Raw genomic sequence first — 24,003 nt, forward strand, 5'->3', positions numbered from 1 at the left:
ATTCGTGGCCTTCGCCTTCTACATGAACTATCAGTTGGCTCGCTTTTATATGCCTTTGGACCTGGGGCATCCTCATCAATTCTCACAACATCACCTAGCCAACGTAGTTGCAGCAGCTCGATACGTCGATATCCGCGAATAGATGGCACAACTCATGTTTAATTCGACGCCAATATTCACCGTCGATGCAGATCGGCCCGTAGATCTTTCGTAGAATTTTTCCTTCAAACACCCCAAGAGCTACCTCATCTAGTATCCATGCTTCAGATCCATATAACAGAAGGGTAGTATTAGCCTTTTGTAAAGTGTGAGTTTGGTCTGGCGGGAGGTGGCCTTGTTTCTAAACTGCTTACTTAGAACGTAGTAGCATCTGTTGGCCATCACAATCCTTCTCCGAATTTCAAAACTGATGTCATTCGTTTTATTTATGGCGGTACCAAGGTATATAAAATATTTTGACTACCTCAAAGCTGTAGTTCCCGAGCTCCACAGTTGGTCCGAGTCTACTGCACCTGTTGCGCGATGTCGTCGGCGTAGGCGAGTAACATGTACCGTTTGGTGTACAGAGTGTCATTTCTGTTCACCTTTGCCTCTAGTATGACCTTTTCCAGCAGTATGTTAAACAGGTCACACGACAAACTGTTACCTTGTCTTAATCCTTGTTCGGTATTAAAGAGCTCCGATAGATCCTTTTGGACTTCAACAGTTGACCTTGTGCCACTTAAAGTTATCCGGCATATCGGTTTCAATTTTGCTGGAATGCCGTACGCATACATGGCTTTAAACACATTTAAACGCACAGGGCTGTCGATTGCGGCTTTATAGTCGACGAATATGTGGTATGTGTTGATGAGTTTTTTGTGGGCATTTTCCAGGATCAGACGCAGAATGAAAATCTGGTCAATGGTGGATTTCCCAGGTCTGAAGCGTTCACACAGGATGCTGGATAGCACTTTATATGCGATGAGAAGTCTAATTCCTCAATAGTTGACAAATATCGTCTTGTCTCCTTTTTTGTGCACGGGATACAGGGTGCTGAGGTTCCAATCATTAAGCCAAATTGTACTAATCAGCTGGTGCATGCTCCTGACCAGCATCTGTTCGACTGGTAACCCATCGGCACCAGCTGCTTTACTACTCTTCAGCCGATTAATTGATATTATGACCTCATCTTGGCTAGGTGATATACACTCTATACCGTCTCCTCTTATTGGTTCTGGGTATCTTCTTCACCGCCACTATTTGATACCAGAATCTTTTTAAAATTCTCCTTCCAGATCCTCAACACGCTCCTTCTCCTTCCAGATCCTCAACACGCTGTCTACATGAGGATATGCCTGCCCCAAAAAGCCTTCGGTTTGTTGTTTTACTCGTTGGTAAAATTTTCGGACTTCGTTTTAACACTTGTACATCTGGATTTGCTCATGCTCTAGTTTTTCCTGTTTTCCCTATTTTGAATAACCATAAAAAGAAAACACATTTCAATTGTACTTTTTTCACTTTATTTAAATATATCAAATCATCAGCAATTATTATTTATTACTTCTAAATTCTAAATCGTTTTTGTTTTTTGTTGTTGTCTTAAAAAATATATAGATATCCAAAAAAGAATTTGTTGTTTTATTTAGTTCTGATTTCTTATTGTTGTTTTGTGTTAAGGTACTTTATGAAAACAATATAGATGACAAGAAATAAAATAAGATAAAATAAAATAGTTAAAAAAAACATTTTGTCGAAAATAAAATAAAAATGTTAATAAATAACAATGGCAAATTAATTTTCTATTGCCAAATTTTAATAATAAAAACAAGCAATTTTTAACAATTCTAAATTACAAACAATATGTATGTCTTTTCTAAAAATATATCGAAAAATTAAAAAAACGGAAAATAACGATTTTAATAAATAAGAGAAGATAATTTAAAAAAAATATAGATAAAATAAAAGTGTTAATACGCAAGAATAAATATAATAGAGGAAGAAAATATTAGAAAACAATGCAAGCTCAACAACAAGGTATATCCTTAATAAGTGTGAGTTTCTATTTTATCATGTTTTGTTTATTTATAAATGAATCTTATCAAGGGGACATAGTTGTTTGGAGAATGTTGGGCTTGAAAAACTTATTGCCCGATCATGAATCATAGATGGCGCTGACGGCGGGTTTGACAAAAAACCATGCTCATTTATTATTTCTATAACATTTTTTAGTATTGGCATTTCCAAGAAATAAGTTTTCAGAGGAGATATAGTTATTTGGAGGAAGTTGGATATGAAAACTGATATGCACGATATCAATAGGTTCAAGGATTAACAAGACCATAACTACATTTCCGACATTCTTGTTTCTTTTCAGAGGGAAGGATTTCAATATAAAATGGCACACCATTATCAATCTTCGATAAGAAGGAGGGTCTGAGTAGTCCTTCCGTTACAACTACACCGCTTGTATTTATGACCTGTTTCTGTAAAATTCAATTCGAAAAGAAGACGAACTTCTGATAGAAAAGAAGACCTACTTCTGATGGAATAGGAGGGATACCTTTATCTGATAGAAAAGACGAACTACTTCTGATAGAAGAATCTTATTCTTATAAAGAATCGATTCTTATAAAGGAAGGAGGTACTCCTCTGTTAGAAGAAGATGAAGTTTCCCTTCTGATAAAAAAGGATACCTACTTCTAATAGAAAAAGGAATAGAAGAAAGGGATTTTGTAGTGGTAAAATTTGTTCATCAATGTTTGAAGGGTGGATTTTTTCTAGAGATTATTTTTCAGTATATAAGAAGTACTAGTTTTGAAGAATTGCTGGTAACATGGTATAGCTTTGACTCAATTAAAGGAAACTTCCCATTTTCAATTTGAAATTTAGACGAATTTCTGGGTAAAGATAATAGGTTGTGCAAAATTTGGTTCAAATCGGATTGTCCATTCGTATGATATAAAATAAATATTTAGCGCAAATTTGACCATCTTCGAGCTTGAACTAAATTTGGAAAAAAAAATATTACGATGTGCAACGTTTGGATGAAATCGGTTACGCCCTTCGAGAGTTATCATGCAAACAAGCACGCCAGACGGACGGGCATTTGTAAATCGACACCAAAATAGTCAAAACAACCAATATTTTGATGAGGCACATTTTGCCGTATCAACGTGTATACACCCTAATTAGCCATAAGGCTGACCGTAAAAAATCGTTTTCCTGAAACCTAGAATATGGGGGGGGGTACCCTTAAACAATTGTTTGAATATAAACATGGAAAAATGTTGAGCTCATTTGGTTTGATAGTAACCCAATCAAATCAACATTTTTTTATCAACATTTTTTATTTATTTAAATATTTTTAAACATTTTTTTCTAGGTTCTAAATCAAGGGGAAGAGACATTTATCAATTTTTTAACAGAAACTACTTTTTTGGAAAAATTCTTGAATTGTTTATAAGTTTTTTTTTCTGGGCTCTACATCAAATGGGACAGACATTCTCCATTATAATTAAATTTAAAAAATTTCAAATTGTTTTGGTCTAAATTGAGCTTGTACTGAATGCATTGTTGTTGTTGTGTTTTAGTTTTTCTGCATTGGAAAAAATCTCTAGTGACTACAAAAAATACATTTAAATATAATTTAACAAATTTGTGTGTGTGTGTGTTTTTTTTTTGTTCTTATATATTTATCCTATATAAACATTATCAATGATATAACATTTCAGCATTAAAAAAATAATAAAAAAAAATCAATAACAAAAAAGAAAAGTTAAGGAAAAATAGGTACATATGAAAAATAATAGAAGAAGATGACCAACTGCTGATAGAAAAGGAGACCTATTCTGATAGAAGAAGAATTTCTTCTGATAGAAGAATTGGACCCTCTTCTGATAGAAAAAGAGAACAAACGCTGATAGCAAAGGTCACATACTTCTGATAGAAAAACAAATCTTCTTCTGATAGAAAAGTATACCTGCTTCATTTGACAAAAGGAGACCTACTTCTGATAGAAAATGAGTAATACTTCAGATACAAAGTGAGGCATAATTCTGATAGAAAAGAAGACGAACTTCTGATAGAAAAGAAGACCTACTTCTGATGGAATAGGAGGGATACCTTTATCTGATAGAAAAGACGAACTACTTCTGATAGAAGAATCTTATTCTTATAAAGAATCGATTCTTATAAAGGAAGGAGGTACTCCTCTGTTAGAAGAAGATGAAGTTTCCCTTCTGATAAAAAAGGATACCTACTTCTAATAGAAAAAGGAATAGAAGAAAGGGATTTTGTAGTGGTAAAATTTGTTCATCAATGTTTGAAGGGTGGATTTTTTCTAGAGATTATTTTTCAGTATATAAGAAGTACTAGTTTTGAAGAATTGCTGGTAACATGGTATAGCTTTGACTCAATTAAAGGAAACTTCCCATTTTCAATTTGAAATTTAGACGAATTTCTGGGTAAAGATAATAGGTTGTGCAAAATTTGGTTCAAATCGGATTGTCCATTCGTATGATATAAAATAAATATTTAGCGCAAATTTGACCATCTTCGAGCTTGAACTAAATTTGGAAAAAAAAATATTACGATGTGCAACGTTTGGATGAAATCGGTTACGCCCTTCGAGAGTTATCATGCAAACAAGCACGCCAGACGGACGGGCATTTGTAAATCGACACCAAAATAGTCAAAACAACCAATATTTTGATGAGGCACATTTTGCCGTATCAACGTGTATACACCCTAATTAGCCATAAGGCTGACCGTAAAAAATCGTTTTCCTGAAACCTAGAATATGGGGGGGGGTACCCTTAAACAATTGTTTGAATATAAACATGGAAAAATGTTGAGCTCATTTGGTTTGATAGTAACCCAATCAAATCAACATTTTTTTATCAACATTTTTTATTTATTTAAATATTTTTAAACATTTTTTTCTAGGTTCTAAATCAAGGGGAAGAGACATTTATCAATTTTTTAACAGAAACTACTTTTTTGGAAAAATTCTTGAATTGTTTATAAGTTTTTTTTTTCTGGGCTCTACATCAAATGGGACAGACATTCTCCATTATAATTAAATTTAAAAAATTTCAAATTGTTTTGGTCTAAATTGAGCTTGTACTGAATGCATTGTTGTTGTTGTGTTTTAGTTTTTCTGCATTGGAAAAAATCTCTAGTGACTACAAAAAATACATTTAAATATAATTTAACAAATTTGTGTGTGTGTGTGTTTTTTTTTTGTTCTTATATATTTATCCTATATAAACATTATCAATGATATAACATTTCAGCATTAAAAAAATAATAAAAAAAAATCAATAACAAAAAAGAAAAGTTAAGGAAAAATAGGTACATATGAACAACAATTGGTTTATTTTATGAAAATTTGTTTTTGCATGTGAGTGGTTTTTTATAATAAAAATAATTAACATAATATGTTTTGCATTTTTTATATAAATTTTATTCGTTTTTTATTTAATTTATTAAATAATATCATTAAAATGTATTGACTATAAATTTGTTGTTGTTATTGTGGTGATTGGGGAGATGTACATTTTATTTGCGTTATCATTTATTTATTATTACTCGTATTTCTTTTTTATCCTTTTTTTTTTGTTCTTTAAATAAAAAAATATTGTTGCAAAGTTTATTATACAGGTGTGTCGGTGTTGAATTATTAGTTTTCATTTTTTGTTTCGTTGTATTTAAATAACAAATGTTTACACATATATATTTATTTTTTGTAATAGTTACTTGGCATCCATTCATACTCGCCTTATATGTATGTACATTTAGGTATATATGTATATAACAAAAAAATATTTGTTTTTAAATACATTTTATTTAAAGTGTTCTCATTTTTCTTTTTCAATTTAATTTCCTTAGGGGGGACTTTTTTCGCTTTTATTTGTAATTTGTTTATAAATTATTTACAATTAAAAAAAAAATAATGTCAACAAAGGAAAACTTATCATCTAAAAAAATAAATTGTTATTATGTATAACATACATACAAACATATTTAATAATATACAATAAATTACTGACATTGAAAAATATCAATAAAATAGTGTATAGCTTCTTTATTTTTTGCAAATTTAATTTTTTTAAATATGTAGATGTTATGGTTTTTACAATTACAATTAAAATTTATTATTATTTTTTTGAAATTTTACATTAAATTTTTTTTATTTAAATTTCTATATATTTGTATGTATAAAAAGATCGTTTTTTATATAAATTATTGCATTCCCATTATTTTTTATTTATAATTCTTTATTATATAAATTTATTTTTGTTTTAAATTACCCTTTCTTCCCTTTATTTATGTTTAAGTTTCTTCTTCTTTTTTTCTAAAACATGCCACAAAAGGGTGTTGTTGTTGTTTTATGGATTGTTATGTTGTGTGTGTTTGTTTGTTATGAACATGATTTTTTGATTGTATGTTTTTTTTTTTGCATTAAATTAGCCCTAAGTATTATTTCATACGATTAATAACTAAATCCGCAACAACCTGCAAACCCTTCTGATAGGGTGATTCGGTCAATTCCTGAGCCAATCGTATCGCCTCAATACAATGTTTCTTGGCCAAAAACCGTGTCTGCTCGAGACCATGTGATTTGTGAACCAATTCAAAGGCACGTTCCACATCACCAGGTTCGCTGAAGCGACGCATAATCATGGGATTCAATTCGGGGTACTGAAAAGAAAAAAATTAAACAAAAATTAAATAATTATTTAAAAAAAATCAAATTTGAATATTTCAAAGATACATGTTTTGTCATATCCCCCAAAAAAGGTATTTTGAAGTTCCTGGTCGAAATTTCCAATAAAGATTTCCTCTCCAAAAAAATGTATGGGTCAATGTTTTACACAAGAAATTGCTGAACGAAATTTCCAAAAACATTTATATATAGGTTTTAAGGCCATATTTTGAGATGATCTGCATATAGTAGTCCGCCTCAATTTTTGGTATTTTGAAGGTCCATAATTTAAGATGATTTTCATATAATAATCCTCTCCAATTTTTGAAAATTAGAGGGTGCAGAAGGTAATCTACAACAAATTCTGTAGGTTAGAAAGTTTTAAGTCCATATTTTTTGATGTCCATTTCTTACGTGTAAGGGCCCCACAAGGTCCTGACAAAAATGCAAATAAATTAGAAGGTTTTAGGTACATTTAAAGCTATTTTGGCATGGCCTGCATGTATCAAGGTCATACTATTATAGGTTCGAAGGTTTTCGGTTCTTTTTTTGATATGACCTTCATATATTAGTCCGCTCGATATCTTGATTTCCATATAAAGTCCCCGTCCCATTTTTTGACATTTTGAAGCTCCTAGCCAAAAAATATATATTGGGAAAAAAATCTCCTCTCAAAAATCTAGGTCAATGTTTTCTCAAATATCGAGCAAAAATTTATATTTTTTGACACAAACTTCATACGAAGTACTGGACCAATTTTTCATATTTTAAGAAGAATACTGAGATTATTTTCGAATGGAACAATATAAGCTCACATTATAGTTCTACCTTACTTGTATTATTTTTATGGTCATGGTCGCAATATTTATCAACGAAACCTGCAGCAAATAGATATTATCGGTTTATCATAAGAATAATATACCTACTCGCAAGGAAGAAATGCATAGAGGATCATATTTTGAAATGAATCCCAAAAAAACTTCCCCAACAGATTTTAGGTGCTTGGAAGGTTTTAGTTAAAAAATTGGATGGGTTTATGTTTCGACATGGCTTCACATCCTCGACATCCCGTCCAAGTCGCATCTTAAAATGAAGTGACTGTAAGTTCGGGTTCCTTTTAGATTAATAGGGTTGCCTGCAGAAACTTTTCACAGTGTAGAAGTCCGCTCAAATTGTTGGTATTTTGAAGGTCCAGAATTTATGATAACTTCCATATAATAACCCGCTCCAAAGTCGTCTCTGAGAAATTTTCCAATACAGGTCCATTTACAGTAAATTTTTAAGGACTTGGTCACATTTTCCAATCGATTTTAAATTATCGAATGAAGAACCCGCCCTATTTTAGGTATTTTCGAAGGGTCTGGCCCATTTTTTTCCGGTTCACAGAGTGCAAAACCCATCCTCGCAAAAAGTTATAATGTAGTGTTGCCAAGACCTACCTTTTGATATTTCGTCTCGGTCTAGAAATTTTGAAGATCCTGGCAACATATGCTACCTAAGTGGATGTAATTTTCAATTTCAGATTCACAGACAGATCTATTTTTTTACATGAACCGCATACAAACGTTATACCTCGCGTTCAGGTACATAGAGAGTCGTATGCGCTTTTTCTAACCTATGTGGCTGTAATTCGGAAATTCGGGTTCTCAGAGGGTGTTAGAGCTTCTGACTGAAAATATTACTCGTTGATCATGTCTAATATGGGCCCATATTTCAACAAAGCTCCCAAATAAAGGACTATGTTTGGTATTTCCGGAGGATCTGACCAGAGAGGATCTGACCGGGTTCACAGATTAAAAAAAAAACATTTTGAAGGACCTGGGCGCAATTTTGCGACCGTTGCGGATGTAATTTTCTATTCACAGTGAGATCTATGTTTTAAAATAGTCCTCATACAAATGTCCCACTTCATTTTAAGTACATTGAGTGTCCGACCTCTTTTTTCAACAGAAACATAAGCTGTAATGTGTAAATTCAGGTTCTCAGAGGGTGATGGAACTACTCACAGAAAATATTATTTAAGAATCCATATCAATTCACACCCTAGTTTTGGTATGTTAAAAGCTTTCCATACTTAGTGCAAATTTGAAAATCAGGTTATAAGAGGTCATAAAGGGATTTTAAAAGACTTGGCCGAAAATGCGAACCAAAGTGGGTGAAATCTGGAATTTAGGGTTCTATGAGAGGAAAGAACGTCGTCGTAGAATTTTCCCGTAGTAGTAGAATTCTGAACGCATTTTGAAACCAGTCACCGGACAGTACCTTGATATTTTAATAGATATGAGAAGACCATGTCTTCTCCTAGACCCCATAGGGACCATGTCTTCTCAGATTTTAAGGATTTTAAAGGTCTTGGCAGAAATATGAAACCAAAGTGGCTGTCATTTGGAATTTCGGGTAGAATTTTCCATATTACATTTACGGTGCAGACCACATGTTCATATCGAAGTGAATTTAAATTTAAAATTCCAAATCTCAAAGGGTAATTGAGCTCCAACCAGAAAATATGCACCACAGGTTCACGTTTTGGTATAGGCTCAACATAACTGTCAAACCTGATTTGAGGTATTTTTGCGTCTATAATAAGTAATTTCCGCTTCCCAGAGGATACATGTTTTCCTCTCCAATATAGACCAACTTTTTCACATATCTTCTCTATATGAACCAATCGACATTTTTAGTATTTCGATATCCCAGCTGCATTTCCCAAACGAAATGGACGAAATGTTGTATTTCGGGTTCTCAGAGGGTCAATATTTTGAACTAGCACCCCCTGCACAAAATTCTTAATATAGGTCCACACCTCATCAGTTTAACACCACATATGTCTTCAGACCCTATCCGTTTTAGAATATGCTGAGCCGATTTAAAAATGTCTGTCCATGTGTTTGATGGACACGAAGGGAATCGCCCCCCCAATATATATCCTTTTTTAAATATTAAAATTCGAATTCTTCAATCAGTATTCGAATTGGTCCAAACTTTACGCATAATAATATTTTTCCAAACATAGATCAACAAAAGGTTATAAATATTGAAAAAAACTTAACACTGATATGTTGCATCTGACTTGACCACCGTTATACAATTATTAATTTTGAGAATTTCTCAGTCTAATGTGAACCGAAGTATTCGATTTGATTCAAGCTTTGTACATATTAATATTTTTACCCCACCACGACCGAGTTCTACGTTTTCCATAAATAGCCTAAGGCAGCTGTACTCCAGTTTTCAAAGGTTAGGGCTACCTACGAATAATTTAGATTTAATTCTAATAGTGCTAACGATGTGTCAGTGCCGGAAACTTTTCCTTCGCCCTGTTAGATTTAATCACTATATACTTCTAATTCCGAATGCATTCCTTTCAAGGTCTTAAAATGATGGACATCAAATCAAAGCTCCCTAACATTGTTTAAATTCTATCACACAATCTCCGCAATTTGTTTTTTTTCCTTAAACATTTATCACTTTGCTAGACGACGGCAATCATAGGCGTTTGTATAATGCCAATGTCTCATCTTTATTGGGGGACTCAAACGATTACGATTACAGATTACAGACAACAGTATTAACAGGTACTTAGGTGTAAGGCTGAGCTATTTGCAAAATGACACAAGACAACAACAGCAATTGACGCATTTCATTTGATTGGATTGGAGGTGGATGGATGGATGGATCACGATGATGGCAGGAGCTATGCATTTTGCATTCAATACCGCAAGACTTGGAATATGAATGCATAACACGTGCAACAGCACCAACAACCACCTTCATCCACCTCCATCAACATCAAGTAAATTGTGGCTGGCATTCCATGTTACTGGCATATATGAAATTCCTGGATGATGCCATTCTGTGGCATGGATTTGCTGCGGATGATCCGTGGATAACGACGACGACAACGATGATGGATTCATTTCATTTCTATTTGACAAATATACGTCGACATAACTACTTTCCGGCTTTTTTGTCACTTCATAGAACATTTGTATGCCAAGTAAACACAGACGCACACACACACAGTCACCCATTCAAATACAATATGTGTGTGTAATATTGGCTTATTTTCTTCATTACGAATTCAATTACAATTTGTCGGATACGTGTCAAGCCTAACTTTGTGCAAATAAAACAAAACGATACGAAGCGAAAAAAAACTGAAAATAGTTGTTGCACAAAAAAAAGTTGCGAATTATTTATTTTTGTAATGTTTCCAATTTATTGATTGATAAAATATCGAAAACTTATATCAGCACAAAAATGCGAAAATAGGGAGAGGGATATTCCCCCCTACCCACCATTTACGGCTGAATGGTTTATCAACTTTGTTGTTACTGTTGGCACTTGGCGCTGCTGTTGCTGCTACTGTCTATGACTTAATCATTAAATAATGTTTTCTTTTCAATAATAATTGTGCATGTTGGACACGTAATTATAGAAAAATGGATGGATAGCTGATTGGCTAGATTGGTTGGTAGGTTCGTTGAATGGATTTGTAGTTGGATGTGATTGCTATTTAAATGGCTGCATAAGATGGATATGTGGCGTGTCTCTTTGTACCGACAGTCATGTCCCCTTGCCAAATTTGATTTGAAATACTTTTTACACACATATTAACGTTTTAAGGAATTGGGAATTTCTTTGTAAATGCCCGTTATATGGGATTGAAGTGTGACTTAAGATTTTTTTCTTTTTTTTTTTTTTTTTTTTTTGCATGGGGATAAGTCAACAAGCTTATGTGGAATTAATTTAAGATGTTAGGTTTATATTCCATAGAAAAAACCCAACAAATTCAAGGCTTTGAAATTTCTATAGAAGCTTTAGAATTTATATAGAAACTTTCACGTAAAAATGGCATAATCGGCCGGAATGACTTTTTATTTCCTCCAAATGAGGCGGACTTTCAAAATAACTTAAATCCAATTAATTATATGCAATAGCTCCCATATACAGAGCTACTGCATGGTAAAATGCTGCCTGGAGAAAACTATATACCAAACTATAGACACTCAGGTTAGAACATTTATCTAGGGCCTTGCACATAAAAAATTACGTGCGAACTTTGCTTGTTCTATGAAGAAGTTGTTTACCCTGTCAAGGTCCCGGAATACCGAAATACAGTCATTTTGTTATGCAAAAATATAGTCACTTCAGTTTGGGAAATGCGCCTATGACCTATGAACATTAAAAACCTATAAATAGGCTAGAACTTTGTACGGGGGTCACACTGAAAGATCAAACGCATAGCAAAAATTTGCTAGAAATATTTGCATAAAATAACACATTAGAGTCAAAATTCGGGTTAAAAGCGTGTTAGAAATCTTCAAAATAACGAATATTCATAATGCCTCTCTCATAGAAGTCCTGCTCTCTACTTGCAAACAACTCTAGTAGTCGATTTTTACAATCCTCCCTAGATACCAATTTTTTATCAAAAAAAAAAATGATAATTAAAAAAATGCATTAAACTTCCCAACCAATCTCCCGATGTTTCTGGCGAGTCAATGTAGATGTATGTGGCCTAGCGTTGTCCTGATGGAACACGACCCCTCTACCGTTGGCCAATTCTGGTCAATGGTTTAAATCGTTTTTATGGTCGATTGTTTTTTCTTTCTTTGACATCAAAAATTCCTGAACGGAATTTACGAAACAGAAAATCCACATAATTGGCTGTTATAGTATCGGAACCATAAACACGATTCACAAATTTAGCCGCTTGGTTTGCATTTTCGCCTTAGACCGACTGGTACTAGAAAATGAAATAATCTGTTCCCTCAATTGGTACGAAAGTTAAAGTAAAGCAAAATGTACTTTAATGAAAAGATGTACTATAGTTGAACTAAGGGTACTAAAAATCGTACCATTAGTTTGACGGAGTACAAACGTACTTTTTGCTGATGTATGTTACAGTTTGTGAAGTGCTTTCTTAACACTTCGCTTTTCGCTTTTTTTTTTTTTTTTGTACCAAAAGGGTACAAATTTCTTTATCAAAAAGTTGGCCCGCTTTTGAGAGGTTACAGATGAGCCCTATAGACTCAATCTTAGAATTTTATATAGATTTGAAAAAATAATACTATTTGCAAAGTTTGAGACATTCAATTATTTTGGATATTGGATTGAATTAACAAATTTTCAAAATGTTGACACTTTGTGGGGAAGGTAGGCTAGATAAACATTTGATTGAATGAATGAAATTTTGATATTCTGTTCGATTCATATCAAATTTACGAATTATCAAAATATTGGACTTTTTAATATATTAGATTGTGCAAACTTTGGCCAGAGCACAACTGCTCATAAGGCTGAGGGTATAAAAAGAGGTCCTCTAATATTTCCCAAAAAGTAAACATTTTTATCGAAAAGTCTATAAATATATATTCCTCATCGGACGTATTGAAAAATAGCAGAAGAAATTGATGGCGTATAATTAATGTCAATAGTTATACGCCATAGTTTATCGATTAAAATCTAATAAAGTAATTATTATTATTTTTGGAAACAAATCACATTTTACCGAAAAAACTGTATGACAATCCCCAGTCAAAATACAATAATTTTCAGTGTGATAATTTCGATTTCATATTAAACGAAATACATTTCATAAAATTCAAACACTACTACCCGTTGTCGTATACACAATGACAGCAGTTATACGCCAGGGTGAATTTTGTAAAATACTAATAGAAGGTTTGTTTTTCTTCTATTTTCTGTCCATTTTGCTGGATAATTTCGAATTTCTTTGGGGAATTAACGAGAGTATATAAGATGTCCAGATGGAGTAATTTGCCATAGATCAAGTTTTTTAATTATGGGCTTTACGATTTTTTTTTTGCTGGTCAATCAAATCGAATGAGGATTATTTTGTTAAAAATATCCCACTCTTCTATTGTGTGCACTTTTTTCGTCCTAAATTTTCTTGAACAGTAAACGAAATACCAAAGTTTTTTTTACACAAGTATGTCGCTTATGAGATTTCAGACTAGGCCCATAAAGACAAGAACTTCACATTGATATGTACAATTTCATATTTAATAATAAAACAATTCGCAATTTAAATGCAGTATGCCGTTGTGTGATGCTTTATACTGCAATCAATAAATAAAAATTAAATTAAATTCGTGTTAGACCGCAGACAAGGTGTTAAATTCATTAAATGAAATCGTAAACATGTTTTTATAATAAATAAAAACGATATGTTTGTTAATCGATAGAATTTAATTATATTTATTATGAATGTTTTTAATGGTAATAATGTTTTCAAATCAAATTTACGAAGATATGATTATTTTAAACCACACACAGTGTTTTCTATTAAAAATAATGTATTTAAAACGCTTTTCAATATTTATGATCCACCTGGCGAATACATTAAGTCAACACTTATACGTTATATACGAGTATTATTATTTAAAAACAAATTAAGTATACTATAACATGTTTCTCACTGTTATTAAATTCAATTTAATTTTCCCCCACTAATCATACAAACACAATTTTAATAAGTTTTATTTTATAAACAAAATATAAACCACCCAAAATAAAAAAAAATCAAAAATTTCCAATATTTATGGCCCAATAGACGCATACATTATGTCAACACTTATACGCCACTGAGTATCAATTAAAAACCAATGGAATATTTTTTTCTAAAATTATTTGAAAACAAATTTAGAATAATTAAATATGTTTTTCTCTATCATAAAACTAAGAAATACTATACCAATAAATATAAATAAAAACATATTTTGAAAATAAAAGAAGAGGAAGACAACATGTACACATGGTATTCCCCATTCAATCGAAAACAAATAACCCGTTGTCTGTGACAATTTAAGACTTCATTCAACAAAAAAATAACAAAATTATAAAACTATTTTTTAAATTCCAAACTATTACTAAATAATTTATTTAAGCCAACTAACAGAGAAAAAAATTGGTATGCAAAAGTCATTGCTTGCTGTGGGGGTATAGAAAATGGAAGAAAACATAAAACCCCAATACAAAATTTAAAATAAAACAAAAATATGGCAAACAAATGCTACGTAATTGACAAAATATGTGCCGAAATGTGTGTGTATTCCCACTGAATAAATTTTGAAAATGATTTGCCAGTATTTGCCTATTTTTTGCTGTTATTTTAGTTGCTATCTTCAATCTGTCAACACAACAAAAAACACAACTATGACAATAATAATCACAGTAAACTACAAGTAAATAGAGTTGTTATATTATTTAGGTTTGTTGTCGAGTTTTTTTGCGGATATGACTTGCATTGCAAATTTCATAAATTATGCCAAAATTGTCTCAAACGAATTTTTTGAAGGCACTTGTTGTTGTTTTTTTGCCTCTTGAATGGATTGTGGAAGACACACGGAACAAAAAAAATATTATATTATGAAATAATAAAATTTAACTATTAAATATTAAAATAAAAAGGATAGGGTTGATTGTCGATACATGTGAACCCATGGCGTATACTTTATGTGAATAATTTATCGACATTGTGTATCAAGTAATCGGATTTTTAAATAATTTAGCCAAATTATTGGATTTAACTAGTGTCATGGATTTAACTAGTTATTAAACTGATTTTTTGTAGAGAGATGTATTTAACTGATTTTACGAAAAACAAAATATTCTATAAATGCAAATATTAATGACCCTGAGAGCGTATACTTTATGTCAATAGTTATACGCCAGATTTTCGGTTTTGTAATACTTTCTGTGTAATATTTTGAATATAAATTCAAACGAAAGGAATATTAGTAAAACTCTAATTTGAAAACATAAAGCCGAAGACTCAATCTCCTTAAATGTAAACCAGTAAGGAAAGTAGTAAAGTGGGACGGTGCCGACTATAGGGTACAGGTATAGGTAAAGTTGGTCCCGTCTGACTTTACTACCACTATGGGTATATTAAACAGGACTATTAACATGAAATTGGATGAACATAAATATGTGGTATTTATCTAAATGTGAATCGACTTAGATCGATCCATAAACATGTCGTTCGTTTGTTACAAAGGGACAAAAGTATTTAAAGGGAACCCCACCCATTCTCGATTTTAATTTTTCAAGATTTTCAATGGGCTGGTAAATCAATACAAATGCTTGATAAGGTTTGTAACTTCACACATATATAATTGAAGATTTAAAATAGAAAAAAATAATTTACAAAAAATGTTTGTTGTTGTTTTTTGTAATTAAAGAAAAGTCCTTATTTTTGATGGCGGGCATGATAACTCCTCACTGGAACATCGGAATCCGAAAATTCCAACGGTGTTAGAAAGAGTACATGTCTGGCTCTTGTATGAACTAGGATTATTGACTTCGCTCTAAAATTAACAAAATGGTGGACCTTTGAAAAAATATTTTTTGAAAATCACTGATTTTTTACCAAAACCCAAGTTAAAAAATATGGAAGATCTTCACCGATTGGCTTTATCCTAGTTCATACGATAGCTATACACTCACAGAAAAACGTGTAAAAATTTGAAATCGATTGAGTTATTAGTTTTTGAGTTATCGTGCCCGCCATTCGCAAATGATTAGAGAAAAACGCGTTTAAAGTTTGAGAAGCCCTTCAGCCGTCACTTGATGCTGACATAATAAATCGGCTATATATTCAAGAGTTCTTGAGATTTTCATTTGAAAATTTGTAGGGACATTCTTTAATTAGTGTAGATTCGAATTATATCAACAACATGTTTGACCCCGAGAATGGGGGTCCCCTTAAATCGACCTCAAACAAATATCACTAGGACATCCGTTGGGCTATCTATGTACTTCTAGAACTACGTTATTCTATGCTCAATTTGGATGTTGTGCAAAATTTCATGTCAATCTGACACAAAAAGAGGATTATTTACAGTAAATCGGGCGACAAATATATATATATATATATAGATCTGAAACGATTTTCAAGAACTCAGCATACATCATTGCAGACTCAATTCAGTACGCTATGCCAAATTTTGTGCAAATCGAAAGATATGTAGGGACTTTGATGCACCTTTTACATTAAATCGGACGCAAATATACATGGGAGTTACATCTAAATCTGCATAAAATCGGACGAAAATATATGTGGAAGCTATATCCAAATATGAACCGATTTTCACGAAACTTGGCAGACATCACTCTAGGCTCAATTCAGTAGGTCATGCCAAATTTCGTGCAAATCGAAATATATATAGGGACTTTGGTGCATATATGGGAGCTATATCTAAATCAGGGCCGATTTTCATGAAACTTGACAGACATCACATTAAGCTCAATTCAGTACACAATGATAAATTTCGTGCAAATCGAAAGATATATAGGGACTTTGGTGCACCACTTACATAAAATCAAACGAAACTATATATGGGAGCTATATCTAAATCTGGACCGATTTTCACGAAACTTGGCAGACATCACTCCAAATTAAATTCAGTACGCTTTGCCAAATTTCGTGCGAATCGAAATATATATAAGGACTTTGGTACACCATTTACATAAAATCTGACGAAATTATATATGTGAGCTATATCTAAATCTGAACCGATTTTCACGAAACTTGGCAGACATCACATTAGGCTCAATTCGGTACACTATGCCAAATTTCGTGCAAATCGAACTTTGGTACACCATTAACATAAAATCGGACGAAAATATATGTGGGAGCTATATCTAAAACTGAATCGATTTTTCCTAATTTCAATACGATTCGTCCTTGGGCCAAATAAGTGACCTATGCAAATTTTCATCCAATTCGGATCATAAAAGTGACATCTACTTTGTTATACCCTACACAACTATGTTGTCAGTGTATTATAGCTTTGTGCAGCCCCAAGAGTTTGTAACGCCCCGAAATATTGGCCCTAGTCCTAAGTATACCGATCGTCATATCTCGACTATCTGAGTCGATCTAGACATGTGTGTCCGTCCGTCTGTCCATTATGATTTGTAAACACGATACAGGCCACAGTTATGGACCAATCTTCATGAAATTTTGCATGTAGGACGGGTTCTGGCCAATGAAGATCCCTATTGTTTAATATTTAGGGGGTGAAATGGACCAAAAACTGTATTTTTGTCTGATTTTCTGGTCGCTGCAGAGGCCGCAATTATGGCCCACACATCTCGAATTTGTACATGGAGAAGGGGATTGGGCCAAAGAATAAGCATGCCTGTTTTTATAAAGATCGGTGAAATGGTCCCTGACTTTTGTGTGAAAATTACAAAACGTGTCTTCTATAGCGCATATATTTACCCCTGAATGACATAGACCGAAGAAGTTGAAATATATCCAAGAGGAGTGGTTGGCCTTCAAATTGATACCAATTACATTGTCGTATGTACTCGGATGTGGGAGTTACACTTAAATATTTACAGGTGCTTACGTATTCAAATATTATTTAGTAACCCATTACCACCAAATAAGTGACCTATGCAAATTTTCATCCAATTCGGATCATAAAAGTGACCTCTACTTTGTTATACCCTACACAACTATGTTGTCAGTGTATTATAGCTTTGTGCAGCCCCAAGAGTTTGTAACGCCCCGAAATATTGGCCCTAGTCCTAAGTATACCGATCGTCATATCTCGACTATCTGAGTCGATCTAGACATGTGTGTCCGTCCGTCTGTCCATTATGATTTGTAAACACGATACAGGCCACAGTTATGGACCAATCTTCATGAAATTTTGCATGTAGGACGGGTTCTGGCCAATGAAGATCCCTATTGTTTAATATTTAGGGGGTGAAATGGACCAAAAACTGTATTTTTGTCTGATTTTCTGGTCGCTGCAGAGGCCGCAATTATGGCCCACACATCTCGAATTTGTACATGGAGAAGGGGATTGGGCCAAAGAATAAGCATGCCTGTTTTTATAAAGATCGGTGAAATGGTCCCTGACTTTTGTGTGAAAATTACAAAACGTGTCTTCTATAGCGCATATATTTACCCCTGAATGACATAGACCGAAGAAGTTGAAATATATCCAAGAGGAGTGGTTGGCCTTCAAATTGATACCAATTACATTGTCGTATGTACTCGGATGTGGGAGTTACACTTAAATATTTACAGGTGCTTACGTATTCAAATATTATTTAGTAACCCATTACCACCCTAGAGGGCGAAAATATAGCGCTGATAGCTTTAAAATTTTCCATGAGGATCCAGGTATGGTCAAGGACAACGTCTGTAATTTTCGGTGATAATCAGATAATAATATTGGGATAAAGTGGACTGAAAACTTAATTTTTTGGGTTTTTTGAGTCGATCTATAGGCCACAATTGAAATCCGAACATAACCACACAACCCACGGTGAAGGTCAAGAGAGTGCAAATATTGCCCAAGATCAGAATATAGAACCACACAAAGTTAGATTTTCGTGGAAGTACTGTAGAGCATCATATGGTCGGTCCCGTCCGACTATACTGCTCCGCTCACTGGTTTTTCATATTTTGGATTAAAAAAAATATATTTTTCAATGGTCAACACTGGGCGTGGATATATAGGTTTTTCGTGTTCTATATGAGACGTGGATTTTTAAAAAATATTTTTTAGGGAATATAGGAGACTTGGAAGAACTATAGGGGGCTTGGAACGTCCATATAAAATGCTATTAAGGTGAAGGGTATTATAAGATCGCTACGGCCGATCTTAACGACTTCTGTGCTTGTGTTTTTTCTCCTTTGTAATCAGTCTCGTGCCTTAGACAAATAAGGAAGTCTGCTCAAATACATCACATCACATTGAAAATCGTTATAATAAATTAAACAACAAAAAATCCCCCTCCTCTTAACCATCATCCATAACCGTCATTATCAAGCAATTACTTTGCCATAAATACAATAGGCCAATGGGACGTGCATAAATTTCTGAATAACTAACTTCGATTAAAATACAACAATTTCAAATAAACAGTAACTCAAGTGTAGAGAAATATTGCAGTTTCATTTATTCATTTGGACTTACCTTTTCGCAGGCAAATAAAACGGGAGCCGTTGCAAGACCCAATTTTAAATCGGCAGCGGCAGGTTTACCCATTGTCTCGGTCGATGAGACAAAGTCCAACATATCGTCGACAAGTTGGAAAGCCAAACCAATATTGCGACCATATTGGAATGCCAATTCCTTGAGGTTGTCATCGGCATCGGCAATGACAGCCGTCTGTAATGAAAAAAAAAATATTGTACAAACGGACCTCGTTGAATCGGTTAATAATTACAAACTAAATTGCATGCGTGCATTGTTATCAGGTTAAGGTAGAATGAAACAAAATTGTATTGTTGTTTTTACAAGTTTTCAAATGTTTTTTTTATAGATTTCAAATTTATAATGCTTCATTGCAAATATAGTCGATTGTATTGCGATTTCCAATTTTACTTACCGCCTTCAATGTGTTGGCTATCAGTGAAGCCGTTTTCCTGTATGTCTTTGTCAAATAGTGGGCAAAGCGTTCATTTTCGGTTTCCCTTGAACCCAACTGCATGAATTCGCCTTGTACCAAATCCGTTAAAATCTGCAAGAAGAAGAAGAGGAAAATGTTATTAAAAAAAATAGTCGAAGTACTAAAAAATAAATAAATCGTTCTTTAATATGAAGATGTGGAAGAGAGGTCTGAAAAGACATGTGGACCTCCAAAACATCGGAAATAGCATTTTTAATATATATTTTTGTTATTATTGCCCTCCAACCATGGTGTGGATATGAGGATGAGAGGTAAATAGGTGCATAAATACCCAAACATTACCACCACCTTGGTACGAACCACACACATAAAAATTTTGGCGGATGACTGACTAAACGTTTGAGTTGCGTTTTTAACCTTTTTTTGGTTTTAATTATTTTTTTTCCTATTGTTGTTGTTGCGATTTATTTTTCTGTAATTCGTTTAACAACAACACAATGCATGTAGTTGTTGTGGCGTGTCATTAATTGTTTAATTAACAACATTACCATGATTTTGTTTAAAGTAGTTAAACATTTTTTTCTGCATTGTTTGGTTAAACGAAGTAGAAGTTCGGAACTGCAAACAATTCTATTGTTTGGCAATAAGAATTCATTTAACATGCATATGATTTGTGTGTTCGAGTGTAAGTGTTTGTGTTAACTTGTTTTTTATTACTACTGGGCGAAGTAACATTGAATGAATTCCATAGGCCAAGAAGAAGAAAATAAACCTTGAAATTTAATTTGCCTGTTAGAGTTTGGTAAACAAAAAAACGCAACATAGAATTATAGCTAAGGGCTGTTTGTAAAAATAACTTCGGGGTTTTTCCTTATTGCATTGTAAGACCTTCTAATCTTTTGAAAGAAGAATTTGTCAAGGACAATACAAGGCGTGGATTAAAAAAAAAATATTTTTTCAATGACTATAAAAGCCGGGGATTTTTAACAAAATATTTTTTTTTTCAAAAGATATACAAAGAGTGGATTTTTATACCCTTCACCACACTGTGGTACAGGGTGTTATGTCTTTGTGCATATGTTTGTAACAGGCAAAAGGAAACGATATACATACATGGTTCCTTTTGAGAATATGCATAGAATCACTTTCTGAGTCGATCCGTCCGTCCATCCGTCTGTAGATGTTAAATTGTAAACAAAGTACAGGTCGCAAGAACGAAACCTATTGAAATTGAAGAAAATCGGTTCAGATTTAGATATAGCTCCCATATATATTTTCGCCCGATTTAAGGTAAATGGGACACCAAAGTCTCTATATATCTTTCGATTTGAACGAAATTTTTTACAGAGTACTGAATTAGGTCCAGAATAACGTGTGTTGAATTTCGAGGAAATCGGTTCAGATTTAGATATAGCTTTCATATATAGCTTTGTCCGATTAGATGTAAATGGTGCACCAAAGTCCCTATATATCTTTCGATTTGCACGAAATTTAGCACAGCATAATGAATTAGGTCTAGAATGATGAGTGTTAAGTTTCCTGAAAATTATATTGTTTTGTCCGATTAAATGTAATTGGTGCGCGAAAGTCCCTATATATCTTTCGCTTTGCGGGAAATTTTGCATAGAGTACTGAATTGAGTCTAGAATGTCGTGTGTCAAGTTTCGAGAAAATCGGTTCAGATTTAGATATAGCTCCCAAATATATATTTTCGTCCGATTTAAGGTAAATGGGGCACCAATGTCCCTATATATCCTTCGATTTGCACAAAGTTTGACATATGGCACTGAAAGAGGTCCAGAATGATGTGTGTTAAATTTAAAGAAATCGGTGCATATTTAGATATAGCTCCCATATATAGTTTTGTCCGATTTTATGTAAATGGTGCACCGAAGACCCTATATATATTTGGCCGACCCGAGTTTGGCCGATCGGCACACAATTTTGTACAATGTACTGAACCTATTATAACTTTTCGTGTGTCAAGTTGTCTTGAAATTGGTTCAGATTTACATATAGCTCCTATATACTTTCGTCCGATTTTAAGTAAATGGTGTACTAAAGACCCATAGCTAGGCCGACTGACACAACGTACTGAAATTTTTATTTTTAAAGGATTATGAGATTGAATATTGAACCTTGTGGTCTATGTATAACCAATAAAACTTATGGCCAATTCACAAAAAAATTTCAATTAAAAATTGTTTAAAAACTCATCCAAAATTTTCTTCCCATTCAAGATAAAATTCAAATGTGTCACTATTCATTTTCACATGACAATCAAGAACACACACACACCAATATATTCAATTGTCAATATCAATATTTCACATAAGTTGTGTTTAAATTTTACAATAGACGATTCTAGAATATTCTACGACGAAGGACAAAATCACAAAACTTACTTCAACCCTATTCCCAAAACGTACTATCATCGAACTTTCTACCCTCATCCATATTGACCATAGACAATATAAAAATTTCCAACAAGACGTTGTTTCCCTCTCTCCCTTCTTCTTCTCTGGCCATTACAAGGACAAATTAATTAGAAGTAAAACAAGTGCACAGTGAGAGGTCATATTCAAGAAATTTTATTTGGAAATTCAATTTTCAAATCATCACAAAAAAGGCAATTTCTGTTTCAGTTTAGTAATGGAGACCGGATATATTTTTTGCATACGATATGTATGTATATTGAATTGGGGAAGTGTTTGTGTGTGTCAGAGTGTTTGAATTGTTGTTCCAAATGAAAATAATGACTGTTAATTGGCATTGACACTTTTAGTCAATGTTTTTGCAAAAAAAAAAAAAAAATAGACAAACAATGGCAACGACATAGATACTGAGCACACATCCAAGCCCCATTTGCATGCATGCCGTTCAGAATGTGTGTGTGTGTATGTGTTTATCTCTGAACCTGTTGTCGTCGTTTTGGATAGATAATAGTTTAGGTAAACATCTTTAAAAATTTTTTGTGCAAAAAAGATTTGGAATCTTTAAACATATATATGCTTGAATTTTGCGAAGGAAGTTCAAGAGGGTAATTGAGCATGAAGTTCAAATGTGTTTATGAATTGATTTTTTAAATTTATATTTTAAAATGGAAATAATTTAAAAATATTATTTTTTATTGAATTCTACCAGCACACAAATAAAATTATATAATGTAAGGAATAATTCCATTTCTTCCATCATTTGAATAGAATAATTTAGTTAAGTTTGAGAGGTCCTTTAGCCCTTTTATCGAAAACATAACCTCTGATATATGAAACGAAGACCAAAAGTTCCTCTGGGAGAAGACCTATTAAACCATTATACGTAGACCTATTGGTCCTCTAAAACAAAACCTCAGGGGTCTTTAGTAGTAGACCGTTGGTATTCTTTAATACGAAGTTTTGATTTCTACAAGAATGCCTCTTGTTGACCTGACCTTCTGAAGGAAATCGGATTAAAATTCTATAAGAAAACTTTCTGGTACTTCTAAAAAAATTGGTTTCTCTGCTAGAAATAAACTTAATGTTCTATAAGAAGGCACCACTCGTGCTTTATAGGAAGACATCTTCGCCTTCTATAAGATGGATTTTTGAGGAAGACCTACCCTATTCTATATGAATACCTTTTGGTCCTCAATAAGAGTATATTTTGGTATTCTATAATATTAAAAGCTATAATTAGATTGATTCTCTATGGTAAGACCATTGGGAACGTAGTCCTATTGATTTCTTGCAAAAATATATACTAGGACTTTATAACATATATAAAAATAGAAGACATGTGGTCTTCGAAAAAATACCTTCTGGTATACTTTAAGAAGATCGTTTGGTCTTCTATCGGAAGACTTTTTGGTTTTCTATGTAAATAATTTTTCGTATTCTGTAAGGAGACCGCATTCCTTCTTTAGAAAGGGTTTA

The 24,003-nt window shown here is 33.0% G+C and overlaps 1 protein-coding gene across 1 annotated transcript in view; it reads right to left on the reverse strand.

The window, feature by feature from the left end:
• Positions 1 to 6,410: 6,410 nt before the first annotated feature.
• The window catches only part of LOC133331291 (all trans-polyprenyl-diphosphate synthase PDSS1-like), a 33,743-nt gene continuing 16,150 nt past the window's right edge, over positions 6,411 to 24,003 (reverse strand). The window contains exons 5-7 of the mRNA XM_061539690.1: positions 20,072 to 20,203; positions 19,657 to 19,851; positions 6,411 to 6,684 (exon numbers count right to left, since the gene is read on the reverse strand). Coding sequence (XP_061395674.1) covers positions 6,463 to 6,684; positions 19,657 to 19,851; positions 20,072 to 20,203 — 549 coding nt within the window. The 3' untranslated portion in view covers positions 6,411 to 6,462. The remainder of the gene's footprint in view (positions 6,685 to 19,656; positions 19,852 to 20,071; positions 20,204 to 24,003) is intronic.

The sequence above is a fragment of the Musca vetustissima genome, unplaced genomic scaffold, assembly GCF_032173495.1.
Source record: "Musca vetustissima isolate MV318-11 ecotype Yass unplaced genomic scaffold, APGP_CSIRO_Mvet_v1 utg51308, whole genome shotgun sequence".
In the NCBI taxonomy this organism is placed as follows: Eukaryota; Metazoa; Arthropoda; class Insecta; order Diptera; family Muscidae; genus Musca; species Musca vetustissima.